General features: G+C 33.9%; 2 protein-coding genes across 7 annotated transcripts in view; one reads left to right on the top strand and one right to left on the bottom strand.

Annotated features, from left to right (window-relative positions):
- Positions 1-17,894, bottom strand: part of LOC133195633 (F-box and leucine-rich repeat protein 13-like) — a 38,132-nt gene extending 20,238 nt beyond the window's left edge. For 4 of the 5 annotated variants that reach the window (XM_061331524.1, XM_061331526.1, XM_061331525.1 and 1 more), the window contains exons 1-8: positions 17,718-17,894; positions 16,844-16,947; positions 16,305-16,401; positions 13,778-13,867; positions 10,773-10,840; positions 9,910-10,030; positions 1,232-1,265; positions 739-848 (exon numbers count right to left, since the gene is read on the bottom strand). In XM_061331524.1, the coding sequence (XP_061187508.1) occupies positions 739-848; positions 1,232-1,265; positions 9,910-10,030; positions 10,773-10,840; positions 13,778-13,867; positions 16,305-16,401; positions 16,844-16,947; positions 17,718-17,804 (711 nt within the window). In that variant the 5' untranslated portion in view covers positions 17,805-17,894. The remainder of the gene's footprint in view (positions 1-738; positions 849-1,231; positions 1,266-9,909; positions 10,031-10,772; positions 10,841-13,777; positions 13,868-16,304; positions 16,402-16,843; positions 16,948-17,717) is intronic. The other variant, XM_061331528.1, reaches the window with a different exon arrangement.
- A 3,715-nt stretch (positions 17,895-21,609) lies between these two features.
- The window catches only part of LOC133195634 (DNA-binding protein P3A2-like), a 6,708-nt gene continuing 2,511 nt past the window's right edge, over positions 21,610-25,806 (top strand). Inside the window, exons 1-6 of one of the 2 annotated variants that reach the window (XM_061331530.1) lie at positions 21,610-21,625; positions 22,487-22,743; positions 23,811-23,925; positions 24,327-24,459; positions 24,855-25,001; positions 25,339-25,497. In XM_061331530.1, coding sequence (XP_061187514.1) covers positions 22,554-22,743; positions 23,811-23,925; positions 24,327-24,459; positions 24,855-25,001; positions 25,339-25,497 — 744 coding nt within the window. In that variant the 5' untranslated portion in view covers positions 21,610-21,625; positions 22,487-22,553. Of the gene's footprint in view, positions 21,626-22,107; positions 22,125-22,486; positions 22,744-23,810; positions 23,926-24,326; positions 24,460-24,854; positions 25,002-25,338; positions 25,498-25,806 lie in introns of those variants that run through there. The other variant, XM_061331529.1, reaches the window with a different exon arrangement.

Raw genomic sequence — 25,806 nt, 5'->3', positions numbered from 1 at the left:
TGATGAACAGAACCATACAATAGAATCTATAAAATTTATCATTTGATGTAAAGTAAATCTCTTATAATGTTAGATTTAAAAACCCAAAACCAGTAGCAAAGGGTGAGAATTCTTGAGCGGTTAGTTTATCAGCCAGCCCCATTAGGTCTAAAAATAAAACTGAGAAAGCCCAAAGTCCAAAGTCCAAACGACACCAAGACGTGTCTTACTGACCAGTGTCATCTGCATATCCAAAAATAGAACAGATGATCAGGTTAAATTTGATTGGCTAGTTAAACAAAAAGAAATCCTGCTTAAAAATCAGATAGCACTGTCAAAATAAAATTAATTTAAAATATTATTACCAGCAGTTAGAAATGTTTCTTCTAACATTACATTTAGCTTCTAAACAAAATAGATTCTTTGATTCAAACTCTTTACAGGCTAATTTAAAAAACAGTTTTTCATATTAAAGATATTCATTTATATGATTCCTTAAATATTGCTACTAAAAGCACTACTGCTCTCTGGACACATGCATTCTCAATTCTGTCCTCAAAAAATATATTCATTTCAAAATGAAGTGCTCTGTTACTATTTTTAGTAACAAAACATAAACTTGTTTAAATTCCAAAAAGTTTTAACATTATAGAAGTGAAAAACAAAATGTGAAACCATTACATTGTTTCATACAGTATAAAAATCAAGCTTTAGGACATGTAGGAGATAAGGGAGGGGGGAGGGATTTGTTTGTTTTACCTCAAAGTATTCTCTCTGATCCTTGTTGCGTTTGGCCACTGCCCGCCATTCTCGGAACAGTACAATTCCAACACTGACAAAGTAGATCCTCTTCAACTTGTGGTAGGCCACTAAAATGAATTTCATTTCACTTTGTTCTCATACAGTAAAACCTCAGAACATGTATCTTAAACACTGTGGGATCCACAAAATAATCTGAGATCAGATGTATGAGCCTAGTAGATATCAAAAGTGAAACTTTAAACATATTGAATTTTATAATTGACAGCACCCTGACTCACTTTATCCAAAGTTCTGGTGTTCTACAAACATGATGTTTCACTGTGAAATGCTGAGGTTCAACTTTCTTACATTGTAGTGAGAAAGTTACCAATACTTTAAATCTTTTTTCAATTTTTTTTTTTTTTTTGAAAAATAATTGATCTTCAATTTCATTTTTTCTTCCGGATTATTAGTCTTCTAAATAACTTCTAGTCCTGTGATGATTACTTACTGGCCTGGCATCCCTTTCTGTATCTCAACCAGTCCTAAAACATTTCACATCATTATTAATTTTGTATTTTCATCAATTCTTATTAATATCTATGAATTATCTTTAAATTGCATGAATCTATCACCAGTGAAATGGCTCCCATTTCACTTTTGATACTTATTTTAATATATTTAATGATTTTCTTAATAAATTTCATATCATTCATAAAATTCATTTACTTTGATAAATTCTTGATATCCTAAGTTATTTGTTCACAATTAAGTAATGAAACTAAACAAACACATTTTACATCTGGCTAATTCTTAATCCCCAGAAATATTTAGAGCTTTCTTAGCAATTGTAAATCATTTACACTCATACTGCCTGATGGCAATGGTCACTGATTAGGTGTTAGATTAATTAAATAAATCTTCTTTGACTTCCTGACATCAAAGGATGACACTTGAGTATTCTATTGTTCAGATTACTTAGTTGACAAGTTTTGCCCTTTGGCTATATTTACATTGAGTAATTTCTTACAATTAGTTAATAATATATATTTGAGAATACAGAGAGTTAAGGGAGATCTAGAGTGACAGAGCTAGTGAGTTGATGTGTTAATTAAGAACCATGTAGGAATTAGACTAAGAAACTTTTAAGATTCTATTTCTATTTAGGCCAACTTTATCTAAATTTTAGTTAGGACTTGGACTTGCATCTTAATGTTTTTATGTTGTTTGGAATTCACTGTTACTTTAATAAACTGTCATTGTTACCCTACAAATTTGGACTTATGTGCTTCCTAACATTCCCCAAACCCTTGAGCTAAATTCCCCAATGAACGTGCACCGTCGAATTATGTCCCAGACATCCAAGAGCGCGGTCACAGAGTGGTCGAGAATCCGGGTCGAATCCTTTAGAATTCCTCTTACAGTGGACTAATGTGAACATTCTGGGACTCTTGGATTTCTACAGGACCTTTGTGTTGTTGAAACAGTGATTTGTGACTCTAACATTCTTCTAAAGAAAGGAGCCCTGCCATCAAATCTATACAGAAACAGCCTGCCAGTTCCTGTTGGTAAGTACAGGCACTACTATCACATGTGACACAGTTTTATAACTTTCTATTATTTTTATTAGATTGTTTTATTTGCTGTATTTTTCACGATAATGGCTTACTCTCTTAGAAATCCACCTAGTTCCCTCCCATCCCACCCTCGCAAATTTGTAGCCTCCATTTCAACAGCTATCACCAATAAAAACAAAATTCAAGTTAAAATCTCGAACTTTCATATCAGTGCTCTAGTTGATACTGGTGCTAATATTTCTGTCATTTGCAATAAGTTTCTTAAGAAAATTTTCAGAAATCCTTATGTTTCAAGATCAAATTTTTCATATGTCAAAGGTGTTTGCGACACATCTCATAAAATTCTGGGAACAACAGACCTCGATATTGATGTCAATGGCTTAAAAATGCCTCATACTTTTCACATCTTAGAGACTTTGCCTCAAACCCTCATTTTAGGACAAGATTTTTTAGAACAAAACAAGGCTGTCATTGATCTTACAAACCATTGTGTTTCTTTTCAAAATGAAACAACCATTGCTTCTATTACAACCCCATACAACAAATATGATGGAAACCAACATCTTTCCCTTGCTCGTACAAATTCTGAAATTTATTTACCACCTTTATCTGAGTCAACAATCACCCTATCAGTTTCTAATGTCCCTCATGGTTCTGAAGTCTTCCTTGAACCAGTGAACCTTCTTGTAAACAAGAATCTGGTTGGAAGCAGATGCGTGGCTACATGTGTAAAAGACACAGTTCCATACAGGATCCTAAATCCTCTCAATGAATCAGTTGCTTTAAAAGCAAATTCAGTTGTTGCGAAAGTTTTTCATATGGATTCCAACTTTGACATCATCTCCATTGACACTGTACACTCTGCATGCGTGTCAACCCTAGATACTACACAGACAATGGCCACTACAGATTATACAATTATTGCCAAAGAGCTCAGTGTAAACATTCAAGAACAAAACCTTTCGTCTGTCCAAATTCAACAACTCCTGACTCTGATTGGACAAAACAGAGATGTGTTTGCCAAGGATGCCTCTGAACTGGGGAAAACCAACCTCCAAACCCATTCAATTATCACAAACACAGACAAACCTGTCCGCACACCGAGATATGCTCAAAATCCACAAATGCGACAAGAGACAGAACGTCAAATTCAAGAGATGTTGAAAAATGGTGTGATTGAGGAATCCACTTCCCCTTACCAAAGTCCGGTGGTCATGGTTAAGAAGGCTAATGGACAATACAGATTTGCTGTAGATTACAGGAAACTAAATTCCATCACAGAGCTCGTTTCCTTTCCAATTCCTAAGCTAGACGAAGTGTTTGACACAATAGCCGACTCAAAATCCAAAATTTTCAGTGTGTTAGATTTAGCAAGTGGATTCTGGCAAGTGCCTTTGGATGAGAAAACCAAACACAAAACTGCCTTTATCACACATCAAGGACTGTATCAGTTCAAACGTCTACCTTTCGGCTTGACAAATGCTCCTACAAGCTATCAGATGCTGATGACAAAAGTCTTACAGGAATTAAACTGGAAAATTGCACTCATTTACATTGATGACATTTTGGTTTTTTCTAAAAATTTTGATGAACATTTACAACATTTAGGCCTCATTTTTCAAAAACTTCGTAAAGCCAATCTCACTCTTCAGCCAGCTAAATGCCATTTTGCTGCCCAAGAAGTAAAATATCTTGGACACATAATCTCTGAAAAAGGTGTTGAGGTAGACCGTGCCAAAATTTCCACAGTTGCTGACTTCCCACAACCCCGAAATGCCAAACAGGTCCGCAGCTTCCTTGGAATGTGTAACTACTACCGGAAATTTATCAAAGACTACAGCAAGATTTGTGCTCCATTGTTAAATCTCCTGAAGAAAAACATCAAATTTCAGTGGAAACAAGAACACACTGATGCTTTCAACCTCCTGAAAACAAAATTAACAACAGCTCCTATCCTAGCGTTTCCTGACTTTGGCAAACCTTTTGTGCTATCCATTGATGCATCAGATGCTGCCATTGGATATGTCCTTGGACAAATAAATTCACAAGGACTTGAAAATGTAATTGCTTTTGGAGGACGTGCACTACGAGATCAAGAAAAACGATGGCACATTAACCATAAAGAAGGCCTCGCTTTGATTGAGGCCATCAAAACATTCAAGGCTTACCTCACTAGTGCTGTGTTTACAGTCTTCACAGACAACATAACAGTACGCTGGCTGGACAACACTAAGGATGCGACAGGTAGACTAGGACGGTGGGCTCTGTTTCTTCAACAGTACAAGTTCAAAATACAACATCGTCCTGGAACGAAAAACCTAAACGCAGACTGTCTATCTCGTCGAGATTATCCTCCTCCAACTCCACCAAGAATGCACTATGATGAGGACCTACCTGCCATCGGATCCATTGAAGCTACTAGAAAAGAGTTTATGGCGGCCACATTTGAGTATCCAGATGACACTGCACCTAGGAAACCTGATATTCTTGGCTTGAATGCAGCAGATCAACATGATGATATTGTCTCAGACAATCCTAATCTACAGCATCTGCAAGAAAATTGCCCTGACTTTCAAGCCATCATTGAGTACAAGAAAACAGAAAATCTGCCTCAAAATATAAAACAAGCTACCGCAATTGTTGCTAAATCATTCCATTATGAAATAACTAATGGACTTCTGTTTCACTTTTACAAAGAACACACTAGAATTCAATTTCCAGATCAAAGTCTTGGGAAGCAACTTTGTGTCCCCACACCCCTTCGAAATGACATTTTGCTTTCATATCATGACTGCATTGCTGGTGGCGGACATCAAGGACATGAGCGCACATATGCTACTATCCGTGCAAAATACTACTGGCCAAATATGTATGCAGACATTGAAAAATATATCAAAACTTGCGAAACCTGCCAGCAGTCCAAGAGCTCAAAACATCAGAAACCAATCCCTTTGACGCCACTTCCCGTTGAAGACATATTTACCAGATGGCACATGGACTTCTTAGAGCTACCAATGACACCAAACAAGGATAGATATCTTTTATTAGTTGTTGACAGCTTTTCCAAATGGTGTGAGGCTTTTCCTTTAAAGTCTATGGAAGCTACAGAAGTTGCGAGAGTACTGTTTGCCGAAATATTTGCTAGATATGGAGCACCAAGAACACTCATATCCGACAGAGGACAAAATTTTATGTCTAAACTAGTGCAAGCTCTCTGTGAACTTTTTGAGGTCACCAGACACTATACCAGTGCCTATCACCCACAAACCAATGCGGCTTGTGAAAGGATGAACTCCTTCATCAGTCAAACACTTCGAACATACTGCAATAAAGACCAGTCAGATTGGGTGAAATTCATTCCAGCTGTCCTCATGGCATACAGATCAACACCTGCTACTCAGTCTACAATGTTCTCACCATTCCAGTTGTTGTTTGGACAGAAAATGCGCCTTCCTGTTGATGTTTCTCTTCTTCCTAAAACTTCCATGGCACAAGAACCTAAGCTACATTTAATGCGGGTCCTGGAACAACTCAAACTATGCAGAGAAATTGCTGCCGAAAACATCAAGCGTCATCAACAAAAATACACGGAACAACATGATAAACGTGCACAGGAGCCAGAATTCATCTTAGGCACTCTGGTATGGCTTTACTGCAGTCATGTTCCCAAAGGAAAATCACCAAAACTCCTTCAAAAATGGGTTGGTCCCTATTCTATAATTCATCAATCCCAAACCACACATTCAAACTAAGAAGTGATGCCACACACAAAATTCTAAAGAGTCTTGTTCATGCCAAAAGACTCAAATTATATCATAGTCCAGACGACAGACCTCACTATTTCTTACCAGAATATCAGGATGTGGTTCTGAATCCTGAAGAATTGGATGGAGAAATGACTGAGGAAAACTATCCAGCTAATGCTAACCAGCATCCTGCAAATGCAAACCAACATCCAGATAATATTGATCAACATCCGGATGATGATGATGAAAATCTGCCTCTACCTGAAGATGATGTCGAGGACAATGTTGATGATAATGACCAAAGCATTAGAGATGCAGCTCATGATCCCCAACAACATAATCCTCAACCACAACCATCAACTTCAAAACCAAAGAATAACAATAAAACTGCAAATAAACATGCAAAGAACTTACCAAAATGCAACGAATCAAAGGATAAACAATCAAAACTCTTTTCATCAGACCAAATCGAAAGAATCCTTGAGTACAGCCTTTACCAAGGAAAACCTATCTACAGAGTCAAATTTACAAACGAACCTCAAACTTCCTGGCAAGATGGAAATCAAATCCCCAAAACCCTCAAGGACACATTCCATTCACTCTACAATGCCAAGGGAAAGAAAAGAAAACGTCCACAGAAAAAGAAATTTTTTGACCAACAAGAGACAGTTCACACCATAAATCCAATACAAAAGAGCAAACAAGCAATCATCGCTGCAATAATTGATCGGAAAGAAACCAATTTTCGCTTCCTTCTATCTGATGATTATGGCAACTACCAAGAAGGTATACCTTACAGTCTTCCAAGAGAGGTTCCTGGCCATTTATTTAGAGCCTTCTTCAATAAATTGGACCATGAAATTGCAGAATCTCACAAAAGAACAAAAGGACAACTAAATACAAACAGTTGCCAGTACATCCCAATTTCTTCTGTCCATTCATTTCCACACAGAACCACTTTCTTTTGGCATCACTTTACACCAGAAAAAGCCAAATGGTTACCAACTTGCTATTCATCTTCTGAGGGTATCCTCGCCTTCAAAATCAAACTTCGCAATCACGCAAAACTCTTTCACCCTGATGCTGATTTCTAAATTGATACTCCACCCATTCTATATTAATTAAAGTATTAACAACATGAAGATTTTTTTTAATTTAATCTTTCTATAAGTTAGGCCATCTAGTGTTTTTTCTGTCCCTGTCCTACAGTGCTAGATAGTGTGAGGCGCCGCACATTATCATTATTTTCTAAGGACGCAGGAAAAATATTATACCCAAAATATTAAAGAAAACATTTCCCCCCTCTTTTTCATTCCATTCCCTTTGAATATATGCAAATGTAGTTTTCAAAGATATACTGGATGACATTAGAACACCTGTGAGTCATGAACCAGCGGAAACTACTTTAGTTTCTTAAACTGCTGAGGAACGGTGTAATGCTTCATTTCAGTAATAATTTCTCATTACTTTTTGTGTAAGAATAAAGTTCTCATACCCTCATGTTTAACCTATTATAATGTATCACCTATTCTTTCCCATACATTAAATTATTTTCAAGACTTTCACACTTAAATTTAAGTAAAAGTAATCTGTAGGTATAGCTTCTTGTGTCACATGTAGATTTTTGGTGGTTGTACTTTCTTGCCACTCTCCCTGACTACAAATGATTTGTGTGTGATTCATTGACAGTTCATTTTCCAGAAGTTTTGCAGGAAACTATGCTGATCGACCCACTTCTTTTCCCAAGGTCATCAAAATTGTGCTATGATTGAACTCCCTGTACCAGCCAGGGATGTCATAGCTGTCTGTGAATTTTGGTCATAATGGAACTCCTTCCTAAGGATGTTATGACTAGTGACTCTGTACTATATCACCATGATGGAACTCCAGTTTGCGGATGTCATGGTGACCACTAATCATGATGGAACTCCCTGCTGGGATGTCATGATTCATTGACTGCTTTTACATCTTGATGGAACTCTCTACTGAGATGTCATGATAACTTCTGCTGAATCCTAATGGAACTCCCAATGGGATGTTAGGATACAATGCAAGCAGTCAACGATGCATATTCAATGAAATTCCAAAGAATTTTTCAAAGGACATACCAGTGAATCATTTCGAAGGACATTTTTCAGTGCAAATATTCCAATCCAGAAACAGGTAGATTTCAAAGGACACAGTTCTTATTTCAGAATGAATAAGAATATTCAAATTCATGAACTATATAATTGTGCTTAATTGTTGTGCAACAATGTATTCCAAATGAATTTGCAAATGAACTCCAATGTACTATTCAAATGGACAAATTTCAAAGGACACTTTTAATAGCATGATTATTTGTTTTCAATGTTTATTTTTTATTGCATTGTACATGCAAGTCTTAATCATTTTCTTTTCGTCGTAAAAGATTTTATTGTGGGCCCTTGTATATATATGTAAAACATACTTATCATTACTTCCATTCATTCTAGCATAATTCCTACCAATTAGGATGCTATTTATGTATATATTTTTGATTGTTAATTGTTCTTATGAATGTTTCATTCATACTCTCTGACCCTACTATACCTTTAGGTTAAGAAAGTTTTCTTCCAGAAATTTAACCTGGTTAGGCTATCAGATACAATTGTGTATATATGTAGTTATATATTTGGTAGCTGTTTGTTTAAAAAAAAAATAATAGGGTAATATACCTGGTAATGATTTTTGTAATTATTGAAGTCTAGGTATTTTAAGATTTCAGGAGAAATCTTTTTGGTGAAGTAGGGGGAGCATATCACCAGTGAAATGGCTCCCATTTCACTTTTGATACTTATTTTAATATATTTAATGATTTTCTTAATAAATTTCATATCATTCATAAAATTCATTTACTTTGATAAATTCTTGATATCCTAAGTTATTTGTTCACAATTAAGTAATGAAACTAAACAAACACATTTTACATCTGGCTAATTCTTAATCCCCAGAAATATTTAGAGCTTTCTTAGCAATTGTAAATCATTTACACTCATACTGCCTGATGGCAATGGTCACTGATTAGGTGTTAGATTAATTAAATAAATCTTCTTTGACTTCCTGACATCAAAGGATGACACTTGAGTATTCTATTGTTCAGATTACTTAGTTGACAAGTTTTGCCCTTTGGCTATATTTACATTGAGTAATTTCTTACAATTAGTTAATAATATATATTTGAGAATACAGAGAGTTAAGGGAGATCTAGAGTGACAGAGCTAGTGAGTTGATGTGTTAATTAAGAACCATGTAGGAATTAGACTAAGAAACTTTTAAGATTCTATTTCTATTTAGGCCAACTTTATCTAAATTTTAGTTAGGACTTGGACTTGCATCTTAATGTTTTTATGTTGTTTGGAATTCACTGTTACTTTAATAAACTGTCATTGTTACCCTACAAATTTGGACTTATGTGCTTCCTAACATTCCCCAAACCCTTGAGCTAAATTCCCCAATGAACGTGCACCGTCGAATTATGTCCCAGACATCCAAGAGCGCGGTCACAAATCTGTAAATTTGTCACAATCAACAACATATAGCTAAGATATATTTTTTGTCCCTAATGAAATTGAATCACTTTATTTTGTGACACCTTACTATAAATAATACAGTGAAATGTCTCTAAACGGGCCACCTGCCGGACCAGATCAAATGGCGGGATTACAGGGGTTGCTGGTTTTCAGTGAACTGAGAGTGCTGGCAGGGACTTTTTATATGGGCCAATTTTGAGATGGGGGGGGGGGGGTGGTTTTCAGGGGTGCCAGTTTTAAGAATTTCAATGTATAACTGTTTTTTTTTCTAAGCCTATCAAATCATTAAAGCTAGGATTACTGCTCTGGCCTTACTCTCCACACATTGAGGTGAACTCTCAGAATTCTATGGGCATGGTGCAGTGCTGCTATCTGCATTTTCTTCTCCATAGCCCTCTTCTTCTTCTTTTTGTGCAAATAATACTGCATCCAGGCACTGAAAAATAATATTGCATCCAGGCACTGAAGAATTACCTTGTTCGCTATAGACAATGGTCTGCATTGTCCATATACAATTGCACATGTACTAATAAATACTTGAATACTCAAACTACCAGGTATAATAAAACTTGTCAGTTTTCCATATCAAATATTTACAATGGTAGCTACTGAATATTTTCAGCTGTATTTCTTATAAAACTAATTGCTGTTATCAATCAGTGAACATGACACTAGTTAGAATAGGTTTTTATACTAGACATCAGTTTGAAAGATTTCTTTAGAAGTTAGCTTTTCCATCAATGTAACACAGAGACCAACAATACAATATATACCGATGATTTATACAGGACTGATATAATATAAACAATAAAATGTCTTTCTTTGTTTATTAACAATTTTGATGTCAATGAATGGTTGCAACCAGTGCAGAAAAAATTAGCATAACCCATGCACTTACATGTATGCAGGAAAACAAAGAAAGCATTTTATTTTTCAAAAACAATGCATGGTTCCTAATACCAGTTTCTAACAGTTGAGAAACATCATAAAAAAGATTTTTTTTTTCAAAAAAAAAAAAGCAATTACAAAGGATTTAAAGCTAAATAATAATCATGAATTTAAAAAAAAAAGTTTAAAGCTATGGAGTTAAAATGCACTTTAACTTAAAAAAGAATTATGAAAAACTAAATGAAAAAAAAAATCACTTAATTAAAAACAATTCAGATTCCCACACCTACCTGAAGCACATGTTCTTAAGGCTCATGTTGTAATGTCCGTAAGCTGTCGCGTACATTTCAGGAGTGGGCTACGGAAATCAGGTAAATCAAGAATTAAAATTTTGCATCTATTGATTCAAAATTACGAGATTAATGAAGGTAAATGATAATAATAAATAAATAATAATAATACATCGAAATGTAAATCAAAGCAGAAACATACAATTAATTTGAGAACCAAAAAAGAAAACCACAAAATTACTAGAAAAGGGTAATCAATATAGATAATGAAGTATTTCTTTTTTTTTTTATTATAATGTTCATAACTTAAAATTGAAATTAAACTGAAGAAAAAAATGATTATATTTAATTTGAATAAATGAATACATGTGTATCAGTATATTAAATTTAATAGCACCTCTACAATATATAAAATTATTGTAACTATATATTAAATAATATCTTTATTATAATTAATTATGTGCAATATAATACAGGAATAAATTTATCTTTTTGTCCACTTACGTTTTGTGGTTCTGACATTTTATAAATTCCAGATACCAGTAATACAATTTCTGTATATCATATTATCTAGCAAAAACTCTCTTATAATGTCAGCTTGTACAGATGTAGTTATAACTCTATATGGACTATCTGAACACTTTCTTCCCCAGAGCAATTAATTGCTTGTGGGACAGTCACTAAATTACATTCTGCCCAGAAAATCAATACAGAATTTACCTGAATCTCTCAGACACTATAACTATGTTCTAACAAACACAATATCTTTGTTAATATTTGATGACTGCCATTTCTTTAATCAAAGTAACTAAACACATGAACAAGCACTTATTTTTATTGATTTAGTGGAAGTCCCCCACCTTCTATCACACATTTCTAATTTTTCTATCTCTAAAAATAATCTGTTAATCTGCCTATTATCTGCTGGGTCTACGAAAAAGAATAATAAATGCAGTGAGATCTGGACAGAGAAAGATACATTTCCCATAACCCTTCACTGTTATCCCATAATCCTCTACCACAGCTCCTCACTGTGACTACCAGTGATGATAAAGGGCCATAACTCTTCCAGGGATCTAACAACTAGGGGAGACCATGGTTCAATATTAAGTGGAGGAGATTACGGAGTTCCTGCTTTTGCTGAAGAAAATTTGAAGAGCACGCCAGACCTCGAGTAGGAAGGTCACATGACAGGAAACCAAAGACACCAAAGAAGAGCTGACTTATCTAGGGAGAAAAGACTGTATGTATGTCTGTATTTATCAGTAATATTCTGGACATTAATATTTAAATTTGGTCTATTTGTTTTGTCTGTAAATTTGATCTCTATGTTAATTACATTGTACACCATCAAAATCCATATGCTTTTAAATCAGTTTGTAAAGAACTGAATAGATATTAATATTAATTATCGTGATTCATAAAATTAAGTCATACTCTTTAAACTACATGTATAATAAAGTGATTATGGGTACATGCAAGAATATACATGTATGTCAGGCAATTTTTCATGTGTCCAAGGTTAGCTTAGTGTCATATGTCTACCTTTTTAATCAATTCTTTTATTTGGAGTGACCTTTTCATGAATGGGTACATGTAACATCAACCATCAATACATGTATATATTATGTACGAAAGATATTATTCAGGCTCTTTTTCCCTCTCTTTTTTATTACATTTTAATTATTATATCAAAATTTCATCATGTTCATTCTTTTCCTAAGGAATAATTAATGTACACTTTATATTGACTATACTCCCTTTGGTGAACTGAAATGTGAATTAATTGTTTCTTTTTTTTCCTGCTTCTGGCCATAGTTTCTCATCATTCATAATTTGATGTTAATTTTATCCAAATTAATATTATAAATTAATGAATAATTTAAAAGAAAAATAATTTTTATAATTAAATCATTCATTTTAGCTGTCAACATGCAGAGTTAACTTCTGAAGATGAACTTTAAGTTAAGTATTAATGTTGATAAATGCATATGTGCAACATTTCAATGTTTTCTGTTTTGTTTGTTTGTTGTTTTTTTTTTTTTTTTTTTTTTTTTTTTTTGTTTGGTTTTTTTTTTTCAGATTTACTATGCAATAGAGTCTAATTTTGTATAACCAATATGGCCTTAGTTAACACATTTTTCTTAAAAGAAATGAGAAAACTTAATTTCTTATCATTCATGAAATATTCCACAATTTTTTTTTACATTCATTATCTACAATAAAATGTTGCTAAGGGATAATTAATTGGGTATCAGACAAACTCCATTTTCTAAAGCTCAAGTAATTTCAAATTCATGCATGTATCTGTATATTTTTGTGCTGAAAGTTAAGGAACTAAAGCTGTAGTAGTGATTTCCTATGTTCATTCTCTCTATGGTTCCATGCATGCAAAATTTTACAAGGTGTCTTCCACATGCAAGTTTCTTCTGCTGGAAAGAAATGTAAGGCTGCACACTGGATTTATTAACCAATCTTGAACCCTTCCCCTACCCCAAACCCACCCCTTTCTGTTAAAAAATTATTGAAACCAAATTCAGTAAAACACAGTTCATGCTTATCACTCCACAAACAATTTTTCATCATGATGGCTAGATGTTAATTAAAGTAAACACACAGTCATCTATAACTTTGTCATTCCAAACAATCTATAACATTTTATTTTAGAATTGTAGTAATGAATCTGCACTTATAATTATATTGTAATAACAAATTCAAAAAAAACCTTTTTTTTTACCCTCGTGAGTTTCATAAAGATTTGCTTAATACACTGTATTTCAACAAAAATTCACATCACTGATATTATTGCACCGAACAAAATCTCGTATTTATTATTTTTTTTTTTCAGAAAATGGCATATTGATCAACTCTTTTAACACAACTCTTCACAAAAGTCAGTTTGCAGCCCAACATATGAAATGAGTTAAATGAGAAATGGACACCATGATTCCACATGTGAGAGGTGAGAGATTACGACAAGTATGAAGCTTAAGAGCAGAGCAGACCCAGATTGTACGGCTCTTTGTAATGCCTTCAAATCGGCCACCAAAATACCCTTGTCCTCTCTGAATGTTGACCGGAATGTCTATAAAATCCTACAAAAATTCAGGCTAGAAATTAACACAGCATTCAAACTAGCTCTCTAAGTTAAGTTGATCATATTGATGTAGGATGGTGGCTGATCACCAAATGAAACCATGCAGTCAGTATAACGTGTAGTACAAGTACATACAAACGTAACTGTATGAATGAAGTTTTAGATTCCTACTTCCCTCCCAGAAACTTAAAATTCAAATTGTTAAGTATCCATACTTTTGAATCCCTACCCATGCAACCTTCATTACCTAGAAGATGGACCTGAGAAAAGGCTAAAACCCTGAGATTTTATGTATTACCAGGGTATATGATTATCATGGGTTTTTTAGGTACACACACAGTCACTACAAACACTTTTCTGTAAAATTCCAAATCACCTTGATTCATGAAAAATTTGCAATCCTGAATTTTCTCCATATTATATTGATTAATATTGCCCTGTACACCTGTGTCAATGAATATATATATTGAATGGTAAGCTATAAAGACAATGTGCAGAAAAGGGGAAGTTGTGAGCAGCTGGTTAATGAAGCTTATAAGGTCCTTTATTCTTGGTCTTTTTTTTTTTTAATATACTTAATATTCTTAGTCATTAGTTCAGAAATATTTAGCTTAAAATTATGAGGCATAATTAATTAATACATGTACAACATGTATGTATAGATTATAGTGTATATATATTAAATGCAAGCATTGAATCTGAGCTGATAATATAACCGTTAATTTGAAGATTTTTGCAGAAGTCATTCATTAAATATTAGATAGTATGATATCTATTATTAATTTTTTAAAAAATACTTGTATAACAGAAATAGGTTTTTTATCATAACAAAATCAAGTACCCATAAAAGACAAACATAATATATTTTGTTTTTGTGTTAAGCATAAAGCTATAATGGAAAAAATAGATATGTCTCGAAAAGTTTAATGAGTGCGTATCAATTGTACCATGTCCTTTTCATCCTAGAAGTGTAAAAAAAATAAATAAATAAATAAATAAAAATGAACAAATTAATAAACCATCTACTAATTTTAAATAGTTTTAAATTAATTAGTCACATAAATAAATAACATTATTTAACATATTAAACTAATTACCTAAACCAAATTTTCAAAAAAAAAGAAATAGAAGCACAGACTTAAAAATCCAATAGTGGATAAAACTATCAATCAAAAATTCCCCGGTCACATTTGGAATTTGAATAATTCATAGAAAGAAAACATTTCAATTCTCTTAATACAATGTCATGTAATAAAATATCTTTTTCTAGGAAATAAATTTACCAACAAATTAGGCCAAACAAAAAAAATATGTTTGTTTACAGTTACATGCTAAAATAAAATAGGGTCGGTAGGTAGGATTTTTTATTTATTTTATTGAATATTTTTATACACAAATTCACGTGAATTAGTTGAAATACAAAACAGTTTTACCTTTGTGTGGTTCCTTTTGTTTTAGTACTTTCAATTTCGATTTCAAACGCTTGACCAATTTAGATGCATGTAAAAGTTGAACTGACCAGGGAGTGACTTCCGGGTTTTTACGATAAAAAAAAATCTTGGTTGGCGATTAAATATAGGGTCGGTCGGGTAACCGTAAACAAACATATTTTTTTATTATGCCTTAAATGATAAATTGCACAGTTATGCACCCATTTGATTTCAAATTGATAACATTTCATGATTTATTTATATTTTAGTTTTGATATCAAACTGAAGCTACAGGTATGGTAAACAGAATGGAAGAATTCTAAAATTGTTTTCATTTTATCAAGCCAAAATTTAGCTAGCAGATGTTAAATCAGACATTGATTTGAACATGCAGTCAGTTACACTAGCAAGTATATGTTGACAATGAAGTAATGGATTTGGGTAAATCATGTTGTTTATGCATGTGGGCTTAGAGCTACATGTATCATATTTAATGTGAATGAAGAACATGTTAGCATGATAGATTAAATTGCACATTATATCCTACATGTATATCAAAATGCATTGCCATGCATTAACTGAAGTTTAATCTTCAAACATTTTACTAGGGTAGCTGAAATAACTTTAAAATGAAATAAAATCTGTACATTTAAATCAATACTGTTCTAGTTTAATTATCGTTTATAAAAATTCATTGCATGAACATAATGAATAAACTTTCATTTAATAATATTGCATTAAATATCACAATGTTGTTGTTTTGTTTTTTTAAATTAATGTATTCTTGTTACTTCCCTTCTGAATCCAAGAAAAAATAAAGGGGAAAAATATTAATTAAAGAAATTTACATTTGGCTAACCATAATCATAATTATAGAAAAGATAAAATTTCATTAGTTACAATGTCAGTTTCTGTGACTCAATTCCAAACAAAATTTTGGAGGAACATTTGCATTGTGTGAAAATCTTCAGACTTTTTGACACAATCACAGAATGGAATACTTACAATCATACTCTCATCGTCAAGGTTAAAGATAAACTCCAGATTGCTCTCTGTGATGACTTTGTTTGGAGGCTTCATGTGCTCTTCCACAAACATATCCCTAAAAAATTATCAAAAAAATGTTACATTTAAGTGTCTATGTTCCATGCTTTATTTTTCTTGTTTTGACGATTGACAGTTAAAGAATGCAATATAAATTTTAAAATCATGCTCAAGAATTTTAACCAAAGTCTGACAGGATTGGTACCAGCTGCATGGTGTACATAGCTTTTTTTTTTTTTATTTTAGAAAAAAAATTGTTGCAATGTAAATAAACACTTGCCCTATCTCATGCAGAGTTAGAAAATATACTCAGTGGTGTACACTTTACTATATACTGAAGAACAAAAAGAAGGAAGGCTAACAACAACCAGTATGCTATGTACAGTATAAACTAGTAATTACATGTACATGTAAACTGTAATTTGAAATAACTGAATATTTATTGTGACAGAGTACAAATCTATATGTTATCTATTCAAACATTTGGAATATCTCAATACCAATTGAGTTCATCCATTCCATTTTCTTTCAGGGCCCTGAGCTTGTCCAGGATAAACTGAAGGGGGTCATCAGGACACATTACTGCTAATCCAGTCAGGAGTGCCTGTAACAATATCAAACTTCTAAATGAACATGATGAAGAAATGTAAATCCAAATTTCCATTTCTGCAAAAGTAGACAAGATGAGGAAAAAATAATTCAATGAATTTTATTCTGTTCTGTGTCATTTATGACAAATACAATGAAAAGAAAAGTACATGTTGTACATGAAGATCTAATTTTGGATTGTGTACTGCAGAATGGTTTTACATTTAATATAATGAACACAACTGTTATGATTTTTATCAATATATCTTACGAATATTGAAGAAATATATGTTGTTAATATTGTGGCATGATGCTATCATTATTAAACAGGTTGTGACCAATAGCGCAAATGGGTTATAACAGCTCATTTGAGATACGTCACAAATGGGATATAAAGTTAACAGTGCAAAAAAAAAAAAAAAAAAAAAAAAAAATTAAAAAAATGGAAAAATCACACTAGGTATTTTTTTTAATTGGCATAAATTAAAATTGAGTGCAACAACTTTTGACAAGCAAGCTTTTTTTTTTTTAACCTAAAGTTTGTAAGATTAATCTTCCCAAAAAGTTTTGGATCTTCTGGGGGATCAATTTATGTCCCAAACACCAGGGACACAGAAAAATGGGTTTATCAAAATAGTTGCTTTTTATGCACTTTTCGTGAATTTACAATTTTCAGAGCTAAATAAATTATGTTCATGTTTTCGCACTATAAATTAATATCCAGTTGGGTTTCAAACGGCTATTATATCCCATTTAGACAACTGGTCCCAGTCTACCTGCACCCACCTCGTATATATCTGGAAGCTTGTTCGAACGAAGATAAAACTTCAGTTCGGGCTTTTGGCCCTTCATTGAAGCTGCCATGTTTGCCATTTTCTCAAATGAAATTTAACTAAAACACGTTGCAAAAATAAAATCGTTCAAGTTGGAAAGTACATACAGCCCGCCATATTGTTTGCTAGCAACAAGGTACCCGGATGTTAAACAAGGTAGGTGGTTAGTTGTTAACCCGTTCTCTGGAAATTCATTCCTTTTTTAGTTGATTTCTAGCACTCGGCACACCTCGGCCGATTCGTACCTCAGGTGACGGAATCAGCCGAGGTTTGCCGAATGGATTTCTTAGGGGAGGATATATGTACAGGTTTTTCAAAATATTTATCGTGAACAGTCGCATAATTTCTATTGGGTTCAATAGGACATTCATTCATTCATTCATTCATTTTCTTCAAATTCTTTTATTCTGAGACCCTTCAAGATACTTCTCTAAAATACGGAAACTATATTTTATTTTTATACTCTACACTACTATTTGAGACGAATTCTCTGGATATGATATATCCATTCAAAAGTGAATAATGCAGTACATGTTATTTGACTTGTACATGTAGATTGTGTCTAAGTACATGTGCATGTAGATTGTGTCTATATGTGTGTAGTTTAATACACATGAACTTCATGAAGCATATATTCTAGATAGCCTGTTTATGAGATGTCTGCAAATGCATCAATCCAGGCCCGTCGGAAGCAAATTCACTTTGAGGGGGCACAACAATACATTTTCAGTTGGGGGCGGGGGGGGGGGGGGGCTATCAACTACCAACATTCCTTGACAAAGAAAAAAAAAGAGGGGCATATAAAGAGGGGCACCCTTTTTATTTAGGAGGCACAAGCATATAGTAGTTATATTTTCTATAGTATTCTACATATCAGTAAAATTATTGGGGGGGGGGGGGGGGCGGACCTACGGCCATACAATTTAAAAATGACTTTTTTGTATGGAGAGGGTATTTATAGGAATTGCTTAGCTGCCCAAAGCCAGGCTCTGTTTATATCTTCGTATTTAATGCCCACAGGGAAGTGCATTAATAAAAAAAAACTTATACTCTGCAAAGAAGTAGAAAATAATGTTCAGTATAATGTATCCTCTATTAGGAAAATTATTAATATGCACCTCGATCCCCCCCCCCCCCCGGCGTTCTACGGGTCTGTAAATAATTTGCAATGAACAACTCACTTGCATCATATTGATTTGTGTTTTAATATCTACTTTTCTTGTTTTTCTGTCTATACGATGTGATACCCAGGACTACCTCGATAAAGTTAGATTTCATCGTGCCTTCATTATCAAGAACTGCATTAAAATGGAATAAGAATGGAATAGAGTTCACTGAATAGGATGACATTCCAACGTTATGTTTTCGCCAGTGTCTGAATACCCCCCCCCCCCGGCCGATACTACATGCCTGAAGATACTACATGTACAGTGTAATGTTACATCTATATATAGATCTGTTGATAACAGATACACGTACGTACTATTATACATGTAATGACATAGGAAAAGAATACATGTAAATTACGAACAGAATATAGAAAAAAAGAGAAAAGAAACGAAAAGAGAACAAAGCAAAAAGTCAAATAAAGTGAGCACTGTATTAATTTGCTCCTGCCATTGAGAAGCACATGCATGGAATTCAGTAGAAAAAGTCTATCTACAGGAAGTGGCAGATGTAAATACATATAGGATGGGAGGTGGGTTCTAGACAATTATTTATATTTTTCATAAACTCAAAACAGTTTCAGGCGTCGGAAGCAAAAAAAGAAAAGATTAAAAAAGATGTGTTTATGAAACACTGATGCCCGCGTATGGCAACTTATAGCAAAGGTTAAACTTTCTCAAATACAAATCAAATAATATGTTGGTATCCAAAGTAAGGTCTTTTCTCGAGAAATATATGAAAATGAAAGCCCTAGCAGCAATCATTGAATAAATATGGAAAAGGTTAAAGTTTTTCAAAAAGAAGTCTGGTCAAGGTCAAATGGTCAAAATTAATGGTGCCCAAGGAAGGGCCTTCTCACAAGTAATACACATGTGAAAAATGAAAGCCGTAACACCAATCGTTCAAAAGTTATGGCCAAGGTTAAAGTTTTTCAAAAGTAGGTCAAACTCCAAGGTCAATTGATTACGTACAATTGTTGGTGTTCAAAGGTAGGACTTGTCACAAGGAATAGACGTCTTAAATTTGAACTGAAGCCCTAGCACCAACTGTTCGAAAGTTATGGCCAAGGTTGAAGTTTTCCAAAAGTAGGTCAAACTCCAAGGTCAAGGTCAAAGGGTCAAAGTTGCTGGTATTCAGACTAAGGAAAGTCTTGTCACAAGGATTACACATGTGAACTTTGAAAACCCTAGTACCAATGGCCAAGGTTTAAGTTAGGTAGAATTTTGCAAAACTGGGTCAAACTCCAAGGTCAAGGACAAAAAGTCAATATGATGATACCAAAAGAAAGGTCTTATCACAAGGAATACACATGTGAAATATGAAAGCCATAGCCCCAACCAATCAAAAATTATTGGCAATGTTAAAGTTTTTGCGGACAAACAGACAGACGGACGGACATGGCAAAAACTATATACCCTGAATCTTCGATAAGGGGCATAAAATAAGAACTGTAGGGTAAGGGTTATTTTTATGCCCCCGTAATCGAAGATTCAGGGGCATATAGTTTTTGCCCTGTCTGTCTGTCTGTCTCTTTGTCCGCAAAAACTTTAACCTTGCACAAATTTTATTTAGCGAGCGAGGCATTTTTTAATCTTAATTACAAAAGCATGCAGTATTCTGATTTTAAATTTTAATTAGCGAGCGAGGCAACTTTTTAATCTAAATTTAATTTCAATTATGACAAATTTTCTTTGATATTTCATTTAACATTAACGTATACTTTGTCTTTATGCTAAATCTCCACAAATCGCAACAATTAATCTCACAAAGATTGAAAATTTTCATCCATGAAATAGCATACATACACCAAAGAGGGAAAAAATGATCAAGTTTTCCTACTAAAAAACAATTTTTCCATATGATTGGATCTTCGCTCGATCCATTTTTTTGAAATATTATATGTAAAAATTATGTGTAAAAATATGTATTACCTTCTTTGCATTGGTTATCATAAACATGGAGTAAAGACCCAATACAAAGGCGGATCCAGCGCGGGGCGTGCCCCCCCCCCCCCCCCCGCGGCGTTTGAATTTTCTTTTTTTTGAAATTTTGTTATCCTAAAATCAAGGGAAAACCCCTCTTATTTATTAGAATTCGTCAGTTTCCGAAGCCCCCGGACCCCCACCAAGACTTTGCCTTGGACCCACTGGGGGCTTCAATGCAGCCCCCCCCCCAACCAACTGCCTTCTACTGCCCCCCCCCCGTAATGAAATGCCTGGATCCGCCACTGCACTATACCTAAAAATAAACTTTTATTGCACAACTCTTTCCGAGAACTATTTTGAAATCCATTTAGTAAAGCTAGGGTCATTTCACAAGACAATTCAATCCATGTCTTGAGAAAATACATTGACTCTTTTTATAATATACAGAAATTGATAGCTCTATACAGCGGGTCATCCTACTAATCAGAATTTTACATCAGCGGTATAATGTTAAGTTTGCAAAACTGATCTTCTCATGTCATTTATCCCATGTGATCTGATTTTATAAGTTATAAGTAAGTAAGTAAGTAAGTAAGTATAATAAGTATATATATACATATACTTAGGTCCCTGGCATACGTCATTATTCAAATTTTTCCCGCGCTACAGAGGTTGTAGATGGCGTTTTTCTAAAGAACGAGAAATCTACTTCCTGTTTAGTAAACAACAAAATCTTCTTGAATCCTTCTCGAGAAAATAAGCCTTTCTGGTGAGATTTTTGTAAATGTTGTTAAGTAAACATTTTTCTCAATTTATTTACAAAAAAGAGAGTCTGGATTAATGGCAAATGACCACTATAACAACACTTGGTCCGCGCAGACGCAGATAGCATTGCCTGTCCATCGAAAATATGTAAAATGGACAGATTTTTATTTTTAATTTCCCTGTTAAATTCTGTCAGCTTTAAGCTTTAGTTCCGTGAAGTTATGAATTTTACAGTCCTAATTTGACAATAAAGATCGTAGGCTGCATTATTCTGGCCTTCTATGTTCGTCGCACCTGTCTTTTTCTATCCCCCGTTCGCGCAAGCTCGAGTGTGGCGCAGTCGCACCACAAAATCCCATCACCTGCCCGTGTCCCTGCGCACGCAGTGCTCGTAAAGTTTACAAACAATGATTATGAACGAGTCACGTTCAAATAGGGTAGCGAGTAAAAGAGAAAACGTGTGGATGAACATGAACTTGCCAATATATAGCCATTTTGAAAATGTAATTACCTCCCCTTGTCACGATTTTATCCTAGTGTAATCTTTTATACTCATGTGTAATTATTTTGACGACAAAGCCTGGCACTTTTAGATTGCAATGGTTGATATCGTGTACTGAAATTTGCTTTGAGATCATACATGTTCAGTATGTACAATGACAGTTTATATGCTCTTTAATGTTAATGGTTATTCAGCACTATAACAATGCTGTAGTCAGTGTTTCTCTTAAAATCTTCCCAGGCTTATCCCAGGACAAATAGCAGCTCAAAAGAACCCACAAAAATCTCCAAGTTCACAGGAATTCAAGATCTATACAGTTATAAATAGCTCATATCAGTATCATTTGTGAATTTTATATTTCAGGTTCCACAACTTACACAGCCTTCTCTACCTCACATTGGATCCAGGCTGACAGACTTTGCCAGCTCCAATGATGAACAACCTGGTCTCCACGGGGGGCGCCATACAGGGTAGCTTCACCATGACTACCTCCATGAACTCGGGGATGATAAGTGATGATATGAGCGAGCCAAGCTCACCCGAGAGCACGTTTGATGCTTCGGACTTGCTGGGAACCAATGGCATGACAGATGAAGTAACAGCACAGTTAGCTCATTCAGGTAGTTAGTATGGATTTACAAGTATATGAGCATTATATACTAGAAACTATACATCATAATACATGTATTACATGTATTTAAAGCATCATTTTTGTATTCTGCATTTACCCATGTATAATACAGAATAGGAAAATGATGCTTTACCCATGTATTAAATATTCTACAGGGCTCAACGTTAACTTTTTCCCCTTAACTTGTCCATTTGGACAAATGTCCATGGAAATCAATTGCTTGTTTGAACATATTTTTTGACTCACTGCCTAAGAATTTTTTGATAGAGGACTAATTGATTACTTAAAACACATTGTATTATCTGAAAATTTCAAAGGTGTGTGATCCAATCACTGAGTCTACTTTGTACTTAAACTGATAAAGTGTTAAGATTAAACATTTATTTGTTGTTTCAGTTTTTTTGCTGACCTGATACTAATACCCAGAAATTCATCAATTCCAGGCTAGCCACTACTATCAAAGTTCAAAATTGAAAGTTATGAGCAAATCACAAAGTTTGATCCTGATTGAGTTTTACAATGATCAATGAGGATCAAGGGGAACTATAAATTTACTTACTTCAATCAATATCAAATCTCCAATGAAAGTTGACATCAGCTTTAAGTTATCTTATTCTCATTTTTTTAAAAGTTTTCCTTATAGAAAAACTACTTGTCTAATCAGAAATTCACTTGTCTGAGTAAATTTTCAACTGGTACTGGACAATAATGTTTAGCCCAGTTCTATAATGAATTATTGCACTGTTCAATAGACACCCAAGAAGGGGAAAATTTTTGAGGGATTGGGAGATACAATGTATTTAGAGGTTATTTTTTGGGGGAGGGGGGAAGGTCTTCATCAAAGATACAGTGTAAATATCAGTATTGATTGTAAGGAGTATCCACAAATTTCATAAAACATCAACTCCCAAAAAATATAATGATTTAACAGTATGTTGTAATGATCTACAGTAAAATGTAATGAATCTACGGAATGGCGTTCAAACAGTCGGTTCAATAATTAAGGTCAAGACAAGTATGCTGAACAAAATGTGATGTATTATTAAATGTTTGTAGGTACAATAGGCATGGCAGCGGCAGCCGCAATAGCCAGTGGTAAAAAACACAAGCGACCTCATGCGTTCGAGACAAATCCCTCTATACGAAAGCGGCAACAAACCAGACTGCTCAGGTAATAAAAGTTGTACTTCTCTTCCTTGACAAAGTGACTTTTTATACTGTAAAAGATAGCATCAGATTTCTTAGTTATGAAAAAATTCATTTGCATGCACATGTATAGCAGCTAGTCATTAAGATAAATGTAGACCAAATTCGCAACAAAAACAAAATGGTATTTATCTGTTTTTGACAAAATTTTTATGATATATATAAAACCTTCAAAGAACTATACAAAAGTAAAGAAAAAAAATTTCAAAGAACTACAGAGTCCACTTGTGTATTCAGAAAAAAATTTTCAGTCTCTGTCTTCATTAATTACCTGTGTTCAGATATGCTGATTGTTCGCTAACCATGAAGATCCTTTTTTTTAATATCTATATTGTATTTGATTTGCGTAATTCTGACTGCTGATAGGAAGCTGAAGGCTTGTATAGAGGAATACACGACTCGAGTAGGACAGCAGGCTGTCGTCTTATGTTGTACCCCAGGAAAATCCCAGAATTCCAGCAACTACAAAGTGTTTGGCTCCCAGCCCTTAGAAACTGTGGTGTGTGATTTTTTTTTTTATCATATTGACTTCCTTTCAAATTGGTATATTTCTTTAAGATCATATATATGTCTAAAATGATTAAATTCTTTCCAACTTTTAACAAATATAAGATTTTGACATGTGAAAATATAAATTCTTCAGGTGCAGTTGTTCAAACATTTTATTTTGGAAAGGTATCCTTGTATGTTTCATATTGTTCAGTGGTTAACAAAATTTTCTGAAGAATTTGAAACAGATAAGTCAGATGTTCGGAGTTGAACATCTTATTTTCATCTATTTTGAAGGTATTGTGTAAATATGCTCTTAACTTACTAGTAATGTTTAGAAAATTTACCCGTTATAATATGAGATACATCATATTAATTTTCATGACATGTAATTTTTTTTTTCAGATAAGGAACTGTAAATCGGTCGTGTTACAGGATTTAGAATCCACTCTGGCAGAACAAGTACCACAACAGCAGGACGTCACAGGCATGCAGGAGTTACCTCCCTTGTCCATAGATGGCATCCCTACCTCAGTGGACAAAATGACACAAGTATGAATTCATACAGGCCACAACTTGCCTACAATTAGTTAAAAGAATATGACAATGATAATTCTTTCTTAAAGAAACCCCCTTTTTTGGAGCAATTTTTTGTAGTATTAAGCGGAGAACCTTTTGTAGATACATGTACCTGAAAATTGAGACGCACAACTACATGTACAAATAAAGACAATTCGTAACATGAACATGATAAAGCCATTACTTATCTGTGGAATATATTTTCCTCCTTATGTTGTGTGATATAGAATAAATCAAATCATGTTCAGTTGGAGGAGAAGTTTTAGGCATCAGTATGGATGTGGAATTTAAGACTATGCTTTCTTTCCAGGCACAGTTGCGAACATTTATCCCTGAGATGCTGAAATTTTCTACGGGTCGAAGTAAACCGGGCTGGGGAAAAGTGGAGTGTCGACCAGTATGGTGGCCCGGGGACGTCCCCTGGGCTAATGTCCGTAGTGATGTCAGAACGACAGAGCAGAAGAAAAAGGTTTGTTCCAAAGGGAGGCAGGGAATTTTATACTGCATTTAATATAATTATTAATATATTATAACTTGATCACAGAAAGAATTGAAATAGATCAATACTATTAAACTATGCCCAGCTTGTTTGTTCTTTATAGATATTTAAAAGCTCGAGATTTATTATTAGAATAGAAATACACTTCAAAAACGTAAATAAACGCCATGAAGTAGTTTCAAGTTGGTTTCCTCTTTAGCATTGAAAATTTTTTAAAAATTTAGTATTTCATTTTTTTAAATTGACAAATCAACACAGGTTTAACACTATCATAATGAA

This window comes from Saccostrea echinata, unplaced genomic scaffold (genome assembly GCF_033153115.1).
Source record: "Saccostrea echinata isolate AGI-Se365-2 ecotype Australia unplaced genomic scaffold, CSIRO_AGI_Sech_v1 ptg000029l, whole genome shotgun sequence".
NCBI lineage: Eukaryota > Metazoa > Mollusca > Bivalvia > Ostreida > Ostreidae > Saccostrea > Saccostrea echinata.
This window is presented reverse-complemented; position numbering and strand designations above follow the sequence as displayed.